The 14,343-nt window shown below is 44.1% G+C and overlaps 1 protein-coding gene across 1 annotated transcript in view; it reads right to left on the bottom strand.

Annotated features, from left to right (window-relative positions):
• The window catches only part of MMUT (methylmalonyl-CoA mutase), a 134,164-nt gene that overhangs the window by 109,217 nt on the left and 10,604 nt on the right, over positions 1-14,343 (bottom strand). The window contains exons 5-7 of the mRNA XM_077488958.1: positions 13,558-13,729; positions 12,862-13,110; positions 9,623-9,734 (exon numbers count right to left, since the gene is read on the bottom strand). Of these exons, the coding sequence (XP_077345084.1) occupies positions 9,623-9,734; positions 12,862-13,110; positions 13,558-13,729 (533 nt within the window). The remainder of the gene's footprint in view (positions 1-9,622; positions 9,735-12,861; positions 13,111-13,557; positions 13,730-14,343) is intronic.

Here is a 14,343-nt window from a genome sequence, read left to right on the forward strand (position 1 = left end):
CCATGCAGGCATAGTCCCTTGCTGCGATTATTAAATGCATGGTTAGGAATACTGGAATTTAGACTTTACCTACTTCAATTCAGCTGTGTATGGTCACTGTACACTGTATGGAACCGACTCATGCAATCAAACAGTGGCCAAGTGATTAACACGTCCGCCTGGCAGCACTACGGTCAATGGTTCGAATCCCAACCACAGGGCAACCTGCCTGGAGGTTTGCATGTCCTCCCTGTGCCTGTGTGGGTTTCCTCTGGATAATCCGGTAAAATTAAAACATTACCAGGCCTAAAACAAGCAATACTGCTTAATGTATAGGTCCTGACCTAACTAGGAAGGTTTAACCTGATGACTACACGTTCCAGCATCTGCACATCATTGCTTCTCTGTCTGAATAAGGCCATTGCATTTACCTTTATGCAACTTATCCAGAAACAGAACAGGGGATGGGCAAGCAATGCAAGAGTCAGGCCATCCATACGCTGCACATAGAGGACTGCTTTGCCGTTTGTAATTTGTGGTTGGACTACAGCTTCCAGTTTTCCTTTTGGGCTTATTTCCTGGGAATGGGACAAGGCAACCCTGGGTGCAAGTCATATACATGCTAATTCAGCTTGACACACACATGAAGGTGGACTTGAAACATCCAGATAGCCATTGTTTGTTCCAATTAATGTTCCACATAGAAACAAAAACCCACCTTGCCATAGAATCCGTCTAACTGATCTGGAAGTAATTTGCAGGACATCCTGTACTTGGTTGACATCTCAATAGTATTTGAAGTACTCTTCAGACATATTTATATTTTTATAAATGGCAGGCATTTTGATCCTCGAACTTACACCTCACTAGATTGCTATATCATCAAGTTTGTTCACCCCTGATGAAGGTTCTGAATTATCAGCAACTGGAAATGCATCAGGTGTGGGTGATATAGGACAAGCATTGTTTTAATCACATTTTGTTCTGTATATATGTTTATTTATTAATATACCAGGAGGACATTGTTTTGCCCATTTGCACTTCCTGGTAATATTATGTACATTGTGTAATTTATGAATAAAAATTGTATATTATAAGGGGCGTGGCCTGACCTCTGTCGAAGATGGCAGCTTAATCTGATAGCTCCCGCTGACGAGGACATCATTCGGCACCTAACGGAGGCTTATACCCTTCTAACCTGCCTGAAATCATGGGAACCTCTTCCCGCAGTTCATCGGCTTCCCGATCGCGATCCCCGAGAGACGAGACTAGACCGGCAGGAACCAACAGAATATACCCGAGATGTTCCGCTCCTATACCTCCAATATGGCCGCCTCACGAGGACAGCCTGCACAGGCCGCAAGACGCGCCAGTCCTTCGCAGAGGAATGCTCCGAGGACGGATGAGGTAATTCTCACCCACCACCACCAACCGAGCCTCCACGACCTGAGATCCGTAGCTGCGGACATTAGAGTGTCCCTTACGGCAGCCCTGACTCGCATACAAGATGTGGAAAAAACCACATCCGCACTCTCCTCGGTCTTGAAGAAGGCATGCCAGCTTATCGACACACATACTCTACAGCTTCGTGACCTTAACCGACACACAGAGGACCTGGACAATCGTGGCAGACGCCACAACATTCGTCTGAGAGGCCTTCCAGAATCGTCAGATTCCGACAACCTCAAAGCCGAAGTTATAGGCCTGTTTAACAAAATCCTAGAGCGGCCTCCTGACAGCCTGATCGATATAGAGCGGGTTCATAGAGCCCTACGTCCGAAAGGCAAAGATTCAGACCCTCCCCGGGATGTTGTGTGTTGTGTAGTCGACTACGAATTGAAAGAGGAGATCCTGAACAGAGCGCGAAGGGCTACCGAACCGATCACTTACAATGGCACCCTTCTTACTTTATTCCAGGACTTGTCCTCCATTACTTTGCAGAGGCGCAGGGAACTCCGCCCTCTTCTGGATACGCTTCGCGCCAAAGGCATCCCTTACCGCTGGAGGTTCCCCTTTGCGCTGTCAGCTTCATCTGGGGGAAGATCCGCCTTGCTAAGAGTACCGGAGGACTTACAGCACTTTTGCGAATCGCTAGACATCCCATTCACGGATGTACCGGATTGGTATGCCGAATTCCGCCCTCCTTCTACCAGGTGTACAGCACCTTCCGCAGAGCCCATGGACTACCAACGCTCTCGATACAGAAGACGCCGATCCCCATCGGAACCCAGATCTCATCTTAACCGGCACGGAGTGGATTCGGACGCTACTCCTCAAAGAGCACCTAATTCCAGGAGAGCCCGTCGAGATCGCTAAGCCCGATCCTGCTCGTTAACGCGATGTCCGGTTTGCTGATCTTCCTCTCTCTGCTCTCTCCTCACTCACTTTTTCCTTCTCCACTTGCTCTGCTTCTCAGCCTTCTTACTTATCTCTCTAGCTGCTCCCCTTCATTCCCCTACTGTCTATGCCTACTTCTCGCTCCCTTTTTTCTCTATGATTTTACCTCACTCTCACTCCCTTGTTGCAAACGGTTCTTAACAGACTGATGATTATTTACCTTCACCGTTCTGTTCTTCATGATACCAACTTCACACCCACCTACGTTATCCGACCTGTCTTACCAGATGTTTACCCGAGCACCGCCACTGACATTGTTTTGTCATTATATGATACGAGGACTGTATCTACATGCCGCCTGCATGCTCGGATAGGCTGCCAGTGCTCACGATCTGGTTAAGTCTAAGTTGAGAACAGCCTCACCGCGAGCTTCACAACCCCTGGTCGAGATGACTCCTTTCACTTGTTTTGTCCGGTAACTGTCTGTTTTGGTGGGTGCAGAGGTTGTCATTGGGTGAACTTTTCTACATATAACAGCCTACGTTTTGATTTTAATTTTATAATCTTTGCTTTAGCTTTATGGTGACAAAGAATAAGAGTACTACGGTTATGATTGCTCCCGTAGATGCATAGTTATATGTAGTTATTTAACCAGAAATCTGGGGGTGGGGTGGGGGGTTTTTTTTTTTGTTTCCTACTCATTCTCATTTTCTTGTTTTTATTTAGACCCCTGTCATTCATTTATAGTATGGGGTTGGTTGATTCATTCTGGGGGCAGAAAGTAATCTCCTCACATGCATAGATTGGAGTGCAGTCCTTTTATTCACCCTTGCAGGTTCAGTGAGGATGATCTAGGATCTAGACTTTACTCTGTATTAGAACTGCTACCCCAGTTGTTGCGATTTACGGAGAGCCTACACGCTGTTTCTAATAGTTAATATTGGTTTACTGTTATCTTGTCGGTAGATGAAGTGATTATGCTTTATTTGTTGAGGAGAGAGCAGCTGAACCACTTCACGGCAGCTGTCCCGACAGTTTGAAGGGAACATAGGTTCCCCTGCTGATCTCTTCCAATTTTTCTTTCTTTTTTTTACTGTTTATTATTTCTGTACTAGTTTGAACTGCAAGGTGTCTGAATGCCTTACCAATAAGTTCACCCGGCAGGGTGGTCGAGTTCCCCTCCAAACCCTACCTCACGCTTATATATAATCTAGACTTTGAGGGTAGTCCCTGTGTATGTGTATCTATAATACAGCCTACCTTTTTGGCGGACGCTGCAGGCCTAGACTATATATAGGGAGCTCTGGCTCTATCTTAGCGAAGAATACGAGTTTTCACCCCTGTTTGCTACATTAGACTGAGCTAACTACCTCCTAATCTCTTAGTGACAAATACACCATAGGACGATTCATGTTATACTTTAATAGAGGGTAGGAGGCTGGTGTTGTATACATAAGTCCTATAGGTATATGTCTCGGTTGAGTCTCTCCTTTAGCCTCCCTAACTGCAGGATCCCAGGGTGTCCAGGATCCCCTTTTAATTCCTCACTCAGCGGGCTAAAAGATGTCCTTCCCTTTTTATTTTCTACTTCCTACCTTCGATAGCCTCAGGCTCTCATCCCACACGGTGGTACTTTCATACATAAGTTTATTGAACCTTACGCCTTAATTGCCCACCGACCGTCTCCGGACACTAGTTATAGGGACCATCCCTGTGACCTGTTGTGGAAGTGCAAGCAGGACTTGCATTTCTCCGGCTCACTTTCAGAGAGTCCCTCGTACTATTTACGGTACTCTTATCCTTCAGTGTTTTCCCCCATAGTAGACCTGTCCCATTTTACCTTATTTCTAAATTTGTTTTTTGCTATTTGATTTTGAACACATTCTATAAACTTTTTACGCTGTATCCACATTTTTCCCCATTTCAAGCTCATCCTTTATTCCCCGCGGCGGGACTCCGGTTTCCTATCCTCCATAATTTTAGTTAGCAACCCATCATTCCCCCAGGCCAAGTTCTCATAGCATCGCTCTGGTTAGCCCCCAATTCCGAATAGTGTGCGCTTGCGAGCTCCATACCCCATTTCTCACACCTTATAAGGCGCTCACCCACTTAAAACATGTCCCCCAAACCCAAATTGAATACTCGAGACTCACTCAAGATAGTCTCCCTAAACGCGAGAGGTCTCAACATCCCCGAAAAGAGGTCCCAAGTTCTGCTCTTTGCTCACAAATGCAAAGCAGACTTAGTGCTACTACAAGAAACCCATTTTAAATCCAACTCCATTCCCAAACTCTCTAACCACCGTTTCCCACTGGTGTATCACGCCCCCAATCCCCACGCGAAATCTAAAGGTGTTTCGGTCCTTGTAGCTAAAAATTGCCCTTTTCAAATTGATGAGACCATGGTGGACCCCGAGGCCAGATTTATCTTTGTGAAAGGCAGTTTGGCAGACAAACGTATCACTTTAGCTAATGTATATGCACCGAACACTGGACAGCCGGCTTTTTTTAAGTCAACCCTGGCCAAACTATCTCCTTTCCAGGAAGGCATGCTCATCCTAGGGGGAGACTTCAATGTTCCTCTCAACCCGATCCAGGATTCCTCTACTGGCACTTCCTCCCTCTCTCACAAAGCATTACGCGCTATTAAGTCGCACTTACATGAGCTTTGTCTGCATGATTCCTGGCGCACACTGCATCCCCAAGGGCGGGATTACTCCTTTTTTTCAACTCCCCACAATCGGTACTCCAGGTTGGATTACCTATTCATCACACAAAAGAGATTTACCTTGCCTCTGTTCTGCATCCATAGAAGCCATGTATATCTCTGACCACCATCCGGTCTCCATGACCCTGCAGATTGCCGACAACCCACACACTCCACCGATTTGGTGATTAGATCCCTCCTTGTTGTCAGATCCAGCAATGGCAACTTCTTTTCAGGAAAAACTGACCAACTACTTCACGGAGAATCATTCCTCTACGATGGACCCCATGTCGATCTGGGAGGCCCATAAATGTACAATTCGGGGAGAATTTATGGCCGCGTCGGCGAAAAGGAAAAAGGGAAAGAAATAACACCATATCCCAGCTTTCCAATCGTATTAAATCCCTAGAAAAGGCCCATAAACTTTCACTAGCTCACAATGTACTCACTGACTTACAGCAGGCGAGGCAGGAACTACTCCAAATTCTAAGCTCCCAAATTAAAAGAAACTACATGCTTTCCCGTAAATTTTTCTATGAATATGGCAAGAAGTCGGGTAAACTTTTAGCTAGAGCACTAAAAAAACAACACGCCGCTAGAACCATTCATTCCATCACGGACCCAAAGGGCAATAAAGTAGTAACCAACCACATGATCGCTGAACAATTTGTTCAGTACTATTCCAAACTTTATAACCTTCAAGACAACTCGCCTCAGGAGGATCGGGCCCATAGAAAACTTTTAATTGATCAATTTCTAAGCGCATACGCCCCAGCCCCTATTTCTTCGGAGTACGCTCTTTCTTTAAATGCTCCCCTCTCAGCTCAGGAACTTGACATGGCCCTCAAACATATGAAACCCGGGAAAAGCCCAGGTCCTGATGGCCTGACGACCTGCTACTATAAAACTTTTCTTGCCACCCTTAAACAACATTTCCTAGCGGCTTTTAACTCATTGTCCTCTGAAAAAACACCCCCGCGAGACTCACTAAGAGCTCATATTACGGTTATTCCGAAACCTAACAAAGATGATACACAAGTGACAAACTATAGACCAATTTCATTGCTAAATGTTGACTTAAAAATCTATGCCAAGATTTTGGCGAACCGTCTCCTCCCCTTTCTTCCCCAGCTGGTATCGCTCGATCAGGTGGGATTTGTACCGGGAAGAGAGGGGAGAGATAACACGATTAAAGCGATTTCTGTACATCACTGGCTGACTTCCACAACACAACAAGGATTTTTTCTCTCATTGGACGCGGAGAAGGCGTTCGACAGAGTGGCCTGGGACTACATGGAAGAAGTACTACGGAAAATAGGTCTCCCGGACCGCTTGCGCTCTTTTATTATGGCGTTATACGCCTCCCCCACGGCTCAGGTCAGGATCAACGGCCAACTGTCGGGCGCCTTCTCCGTGTCCAATGGGACTCGTCAGGGTTGCCCACTTTCCCCCCTTTTATTTATCCTTACCTTGGAACCCCTTCTCCGTAGATTACATTCCAACCCAGATGTTAAGGGGATACAGATCGGACCCAAGATTCAAAAAATTGCCGCATTTGCCGATGATATACTACTTTTCCTTACAGAACCTCTTGTCTCCATTCGGTAAGGCCTCCATTATTAAAATGAATGTCCTTCCTCGCCTGTTATACCTTTTTCAAACAATCCCAATCAAACTCCCCCCGGCCTTTTTTAAATCTCTTCAATCTATCTGTGCCAACTTTATTTGGGCTGGAAAACGTGCCAGAATAAGCTTTACTAGACTAACTCTTCTGAAATCTAAAGGAGGGATTAGTCTACCCGATTTCAAAAAATATTATTGGGCGAGCCTCCTAACTAGAATTGTGGACTGGAATGTGCATTCGCACTCCAAAGCTTGGGTACTAACGGAAAGCGCTTTCTCTCTCTACCCGATTAAATCCCTTCCGTGGCTGCTCCCTGAACTTGTCCCCCAACAGTGTACACAACATCCCCTCATTGCTAGTACTTTGCAGGCCTACCGCGCAGCATGTCATGCCCACCACATCTCCTCCCATCATAGTCCGATGACCCTAATAAACAATAACCCGGAATTCCCAGCAGGACAATCAGACACATTCCTTTCTGGCTTTTGGCAATCCCCCGACATTAGAGCTATGCATTTTTTCAACAACTCCCAATTCAGACCCATATCTGATCTTCCTTCACAACCCTCGGGTCGCCCCTTCCCGCGGTGGGTGTATTTCCAAATCAGACACTTCCTGACGGATAGGCTTTCTAATCATGATTTTGCTAGGCAGCTCACCCAGTTTGAAACTTTATGCAACCAATCTGAACCCCAACGTCACATCATTTCCAGCATATACGCCTTGTTTTTCACGGCTCATAACCTAAAAGATAATCTAGCTGTTCGCAGCTGGGAATCTGATTTATCCTTGACACTATCGGATTCAGAATGATTGAACATCTTTACATATACCCATAAAGGCTCCTCTAATGTTTCTGTTAAGGAAAACAATTTCAAAATTTTCTCCAAGTGGTATCTCACGCCTGTTAAACTTCACAAACGGTACCCCTCTACCTCCCCTTCTTGCTGGAGATGCTCAGACGGTGCAGGATCATTCCTACATATTTGGTGGGCCTGTTCTCGAATCCAACCATTCTGGGCGGAGGTTCATCGCCTAATCTGCCGAATTACCACGCTCCCCATTGACTTCTCCCCAGCCATGATGCTCCTGCACCACTCTACTATCCCATTGAAAACATATCACCGCTCACTGGCACAACATTTGTTGAATGCCGCGAAAATGTGTATTCCCCTCCTATGGAAATCGTCTACACCCCCCTCAATTTCAGATTGGATTAAGAGAGTCTCCAATGTAGCGGACATGGAAAACTTAATTTCGCAAACCAAAGACGCCCCATCCAAATATTGGGCTACTTGGGCTTGTTGGCTCCATTTCCGTTCATCGGATGAATGCTCTCAACTGGTAACCGGAGTCCCCCCCACTTCCAGACCCTAATGCCCTCCCTGCTCACTCAATTAAATCTTCAACTACTTTTTTTGTTCTATTTACTCTCCTTCCACACCCTACCTGTTCCCCTTCGATATTAAACCAATCAATTCCATATCAATAGGGATTCTTACTGTCCATCGTGTACTTCTTTACAGTGTAATACATCCCTTTTATACATCTTCCCGATAAGTCCCCCGCCTAAGCTGACCCCTAGAATTTATCTCCCGGGTGGTTACGGGGTTTGACTGCTAGAAGGTATACCCATTCTTTGAATCTCTTTGACCTTGTCTATTCTATTTAAGTCTTGCAACTTGAGCCGTACTCTGGGTCAACATGTTTAATTTAACCTGTGATGTCGGGTACTCATATTGGTACAGAAACTAAACCTTCTTGTTGTTTACATGTCCTTTGTTACTACTACGGATGTTGTTTCACTAATGTATTTAGTTTTGAAGATGTTCTGTACTGGATTCCTTTCTTGTGTATTTCGAATCCTTCAATAAAAGCATTTATCTTTGGAAAAAAAAATAAAAATTGTATATTATTGTGTCCATTTGTGTCTGGAGTTGATGGTCATTTAAAATCCCACCCACTCATGGGGAAGCCTTTTTTTTGATAAGTATATAGGGATTGGACCACTTCACCGTTATTTGATCCATTTTCAGTTCTTTTCTCGTTTAAGCAATGCAAGAGAGTAATCACAAGAGTGTCAGCAGCTTGGGTAACAGGCTACTCACAAAGAGGGATAGTGCTAAAAATACACATGTAGTCTTTTTTGTTGTTGCTGCTCCCTTCCCATTATCATACCACAGGAAGTAGGATGGGACTGGATGTTGTGGTCGTTCAGCTGCTTAGCTAATAGTTTCTTGAAACTATCAATGCCCCCTGCTGAGACCACCGCCTATAGAAGGGAATTGCATATCCTTGCCACTCTTACAGTAAAGAACCCTCTACGTAGTTTAAGGTTAGACCTCTTTTCTTCTAATTTTAGTGAATGGCCACATGTCTTATTAAAATCCCTTTCACTGAAACGTTTTCTCCCTATTGTGGGGTCACCAGTACAGTATTTGTAAATTTAAATTATATCCCCTCTCAAACATCTCTTCTCCAAAGAGAATATGTTCAGTGCCCACAACCTTTCCACATAATATCCTACAGATCCTTTATTAGCTTTCTTTATCTTCTCTGGACTCTCTCCAGTTCCAGTACATCCTTCCCGAGGACTGGTGCCCAGAACTGGACAGCATACTCCAGGTACAGCCAGACCAGAGTCTTGTAGAGTGGGAGAATTATGGCTTTATCACTGGAGTTGATCCTTTTTTAATGCATGCCAATATTCGGTTTGCTTTGTTAGCAGCAGCTTGGCATTGCATGCCATTACTGAGCCTACCATCTACTAGGACCCCCAGGTCCTTTTCCATCCTAGATTCCCCCAGAGGTTCTCCCCCCAGTGTACAGATTGCATTCATATTTTTGCCACCCAAATGCATTTTACATTTTTCTACATTAAACCTCATTTACCATGTAGTTGCCCACCCCATTACAAATGAAGTAATCTAAAAACAAAACACAATCTTATATATAAAAGTACTTTCTAACACTCACCTGAGTCAATTCTGGCCTGCCTCCGGGCTGCACATTCCTCAATGCGGAGCTTGGGGATTCCCTCGGCCACAGCTCTGGCCATGCCACCCATTTCTTCCACCTCCTCAATCAGCTGCTCCGCAGAGAACAGGTAAAAAGAGTGGATACAAGTGTCAATAACAGTATAAAAACACATTAAAATTCGAAAAATAAACAGAAAAATAGATAGGGTTAAAGCCCAATTTATACTTTGCAGTAGGTCTGTGGTCACACTGCATGAGTAATAGCTCACTAGGTCTAGGAAAGTAGAAACCAATTTAACTGATTCTCTGCCCCCCCAAGCAGGGGGAGCTCCTCCAACATCTAGCAGTGGACTATCCCTCTGCATCATCATGTGCTATGGACCCTGCTCTGGTCTTGATGTCAGGACCTTAGGCCGGTGGACCGTGGATGACACTCCAATCTAGCTGCTGGGAGGAGCTGACATTCAGATAATAATGCCCCTTTTAATTGTTCCCCTAGACATAAATAAGCAGTTAATCTTAGTTCCTTCTACCAACATGATGGTGTCATCATAACTCTCCATCAATATAAAGGGAGTATTTTTTTTAAAGGCCAACTGAAATACAATATGAAAAAAAAGGGGGGGGGGGGGGGGGGAATGCCGGGGGTTGTCTTTAATAGTGCGTTTTCACTTTAGAAGACTACATGGCATTGTAGTGTATATTCCTTCTTTGTCAGGTAAAATTTTAATAATCTCACACACACACACTTTACAGATTTACATTTCCAGCCAGCAGGTGGAGTTCCATGCTCCATTTCAAAATGTTAACAGGATTATCTTAGCTGCTCTACTGAATAAAAAAAAATGGTTTACAGATCTCAAGCTCCATTGTACACAAAGCTCAATGATCAGAGGACCCCCCCCCCCCCCCTTACCTTACATGTTCTATGAAAACTTTTCAAATGGAGAGAAATGGCCTGATAACAAACAGCCACTGCTGTGTGCTTACTTTGTAAGACTCCAACGTTTAAACATTTATATAAAAAGTAAATAAAAAGATATAAGACATCAATTTGGAACACAAGGTGAACTTGAAAACTTCATCTTTTTTACTTGAAGGAACCTAAAGGGTAACTCCACTTTCATGGGGAAACAAAAAAAGAAATATAGCGTATACCAGGGGTAAGTAACCTTAAAGCGGGAGTCCACGGGAGTTCCGCGGTTTTTAATTTTTTATTTTTTTTAAAGCCAGCAGCTACAAATACTGCAGCTGCTAACTTTTAAAATAAGGACACTTACCCGCCCAGCGCGCCCACGATGTCAGCACCCGAAGCCGATCTCTCGATCGTCTTTCGGGTGCTGCCGCCGCCATCTTTGGTAGGGGAATCAGGAAGTGGAGCCTTTCGGCTTCATTTCCCGGTTCCCTACTGCACATGCGCGAGTCGCGCTGCGCAATAAGGATGGACCCGCTGCCTCTGGGATCTGTGTGTTTCCCAGCAGGCAGCGGGGGACTTTTGGAAAGGGGCGTAATCTACGCCCCTTTCCTCAGAGAGCTATCCCGGAAGTGGGTGCAGATACCTGTACTGTACAGGTACCTGCACCCCCCTCCCCCCTCCCCCCTGAAAGGTGCCAATTGTGGCGCCGGAGGGGGGGAGGATTCCAATGAGCGGAAGGTCCACTTTAGGGTGGACCTCCGCTTTAAAGTGGTGGTGATCTACCTGAACAACACAGGAGAATTCAAAGATCACTGGGCACAGTGTTGCATCATATCCCAATTTGAACCTCTAATTGTAGTACTACCGTTTCGCAATTGCGTGCATTGCATGGCAATCGTGAGTTTAAATCAGGTGGTGAGAAGGCAACATCTCGCCTCCTTACCATCTAACACACACTCAGATCACTTTTCAGATACGCAACACTTAAATGAGCCCTTAGTTGCATTCAGCAGCGGCACCTTAGGGCTTGTTGACACGTAAAGTTGGGGGTGGTAAAACAGCAGGATATAATAGAAGTCTATGGCTAAGTGCAGCAAACCCGCAGGACAGCTGCAGGTACACTGCCCTGCACCCACAGTATGGGTAAACTGCAGCACGTCAGTGTCAAAGCATCCCTATACTATTATGCCCAGTGTATTGCTTCACACTAACCTGAAGATCCTTTCTTTCCTGCTCTTGGCACCACTCTGGAGACAGGTAGCCAAGAAAAGAGGTGGAGTGCAGTTGGTATCACTCGGCATGGGACAGGAGGCGGCACTACAGAGGAGGCATCAGCTTATGTGGCTCACTACAGCTCTAACCCTACAAGTAGTCCCTTTGCATTGCACTCTGTTTGATGCTCTGGAAAGGCGGGTCAGCAAACCCAGACCACCATCTACCAATCACCTGTCCTCGATCTACTGGTAGATGGCAATCTACAGGTTGCTGACCCCCGGCATATACCATTGCGACACAAATCATATTGTAATTTAATGTTATTAAAAATTACCTTTCCTATTCAATCTGCACTTGCTGTAATTTTCTGTAAATACAATATGGCTACCTGGAGATGTTCTGTACACAGAATGTGTACAAAACGCCCCCAAGAAACATAATTTCCTGCTTGCATGATTGGCTTACTGATTTTCCCAGAAGTCGTCTGCACAAAAATACAAGTCAGATTTCAGGCATCCCCTGCAACAAATATGTCATTTTTGGTGAGATACTCCCAATAGGAACACATCTAAAAAGGGATGCAGGCCCTGCATTTTTCCTCAGTGCTCTGCAGCTGCACAGCTGGTTGATAATTATGAAACCACTCTCATTAGACTCACTAGGCACAGAGAAACACACATGGATTTCTTCAGAATAACAAAAGGTCAGAATCTGCAACATACTCTGTTAAAATCCTTGTAATGTACATAGATCACCCGGGGGGAATGTTTTTTTTCTCAACAAAAGTGGGGTTACTCTTGCAACAGAACTGTATGAATCCATAAATACATAACTTTTTAAAGTGTAACTATAGACAGAATATTTTTTTTGTTACAGTGGGGAAGGGATAAATACTGAAAGTTAATTTTCTGTCTGTGACCTTTAAGGGAGATTTTCTTTTACTTCTTGCTGGGACTAAAACAGGAAGTGAGAGGAGATCTCTTTAAAATACTTGTCCCAATTGAAAGATTTCCTCTGTACCAGGACAGAGAGGGTGAATCTCCTCATGGGAGACACAGACAGCTATAAAAAAAAAAAAAAAAAAACACTTTGAATGCGGTCCTAACCTTTAGAGCAGCTTGGTAAACGTCATCCGTTAGACACTCCATCATGTAGGAACCTCCCCAGGGATCGGCCACTTTAGGGATACCAGACTCTTCCTGGATGATAATCTGGGTGTTCCGGGCTATCCTGGCACTTTTCACAGTAGGCAATCCTAGCGCCTCATCAAAGGAGTTGGTATGCAGCGATTGAGTGCCTCCAAACACTGCCGCCATGGCTTCAATTACAGTGCGGACCACGTTGTTATAAGGATCCTGGTAAAGGAAAATTAGATCTTTAGTCTTTTTAATTTTTTTTTAACCAGATATACATGTTTTAGGGCTTATTCACACATAGCATGGTGACCTGCATTTTTTTCTGCACTGGACGAATGCAGTTCACTGCTATGGTACACAAAAAACCACTGTGCCCCATTCACATTGCAACACAACTGTGAAGCTTGGCATGGTGAGCTGGAAGAAAAAAATAAAAATAAAAAATAGCACTGCTTTGCCGCTGAAACCTTAGGTGGCACAGTGTGAAAGGGCTCTAAGTGTCATAAGCATCAACCAACAAGTACATATAATGTACCAACCTACACCTTGTTTGTCAAAACTGTTTTACGTATGGCCTCATCAAATGGAGCCCACAGAGCTGACTGAAGACATCCATTGGATAGCACAGCCCACGTTGGAGTGTGGTGTATAATACAGCGCCCTCACCTGTTCAGTTAGGGACCAGCCAGAGGTCTGGCAGTGAGCTCGCAGTAAGAGGGATTTCTGAGCTTTAGGCTGGAAATTCTTCTCTATCAGATATGCCCACAGGCGTCGTCCTGCTCTCATCTTTGCTATTTCCATATAAAAATTCATCCCAATGCCCCAAAAGAAGGATAATCTAACGAGAGGAAAAACAATAAGTAAATAAACCTACACAAAAAAAAAAAAAAAATTAATAATAATAATAATAACCTCACTCAAACCACATCATAATAAAACATAAACAAGTATATGTAGAGGTTTTTATTCCAGGAAAACAGCTAAAAACTTAGATGAAATACATATACAGTATCAGAAATTTTTAACTGGCCAAGTGATTGCTAAATTTACCCAGACAGGCCTTTGACTTAAGTCTCATGCACAAAGGGTGTCTGTTCAGCCCTTCTGAGCTCATGGCAAGAAAATACCGCTTAACCCTTTCACGCCTAAGCCTGACATTTGTTGCTTACAAGTTAAAATCCATATTCTTTGCTAGAAAATTACTTTGAAACTAATATATATATATATATATATATATATATATATATATTTTTTTTTTTTTTTTTTTTTTTAGTAGGGACCCTAGGGAATAAAATGGTGATTGTTGCAATATTTTATGTCACAGTATTTGCACAGCAGTCTTTCATGTATTAAGAAAAAAATAAAATAAGCAGTAAAGTAAGCCTAATTATTTTGTATAATGTGAAAGATGATGTTATGCTGAGTAAATAGATAACCAACGTGTCATGCTTT

The sequence above is a fragment of the Lithobates pipiens genome, unplaced genomic scaffold, assembly GCF_037356315.1.
Source record: "Lithobates pipiens isolate NorthernLeopardFrog02 unplaced genomic scaffold, aLitPip1_a1.2 Scaffold_18, whole genome shotgun sequence".
Taxonomy (NCBI): Eukaryota; Metazoa; Chordata; class Amphibia; order Anura; family Ranidae; genus Lithobates; species Lithobates pipiens.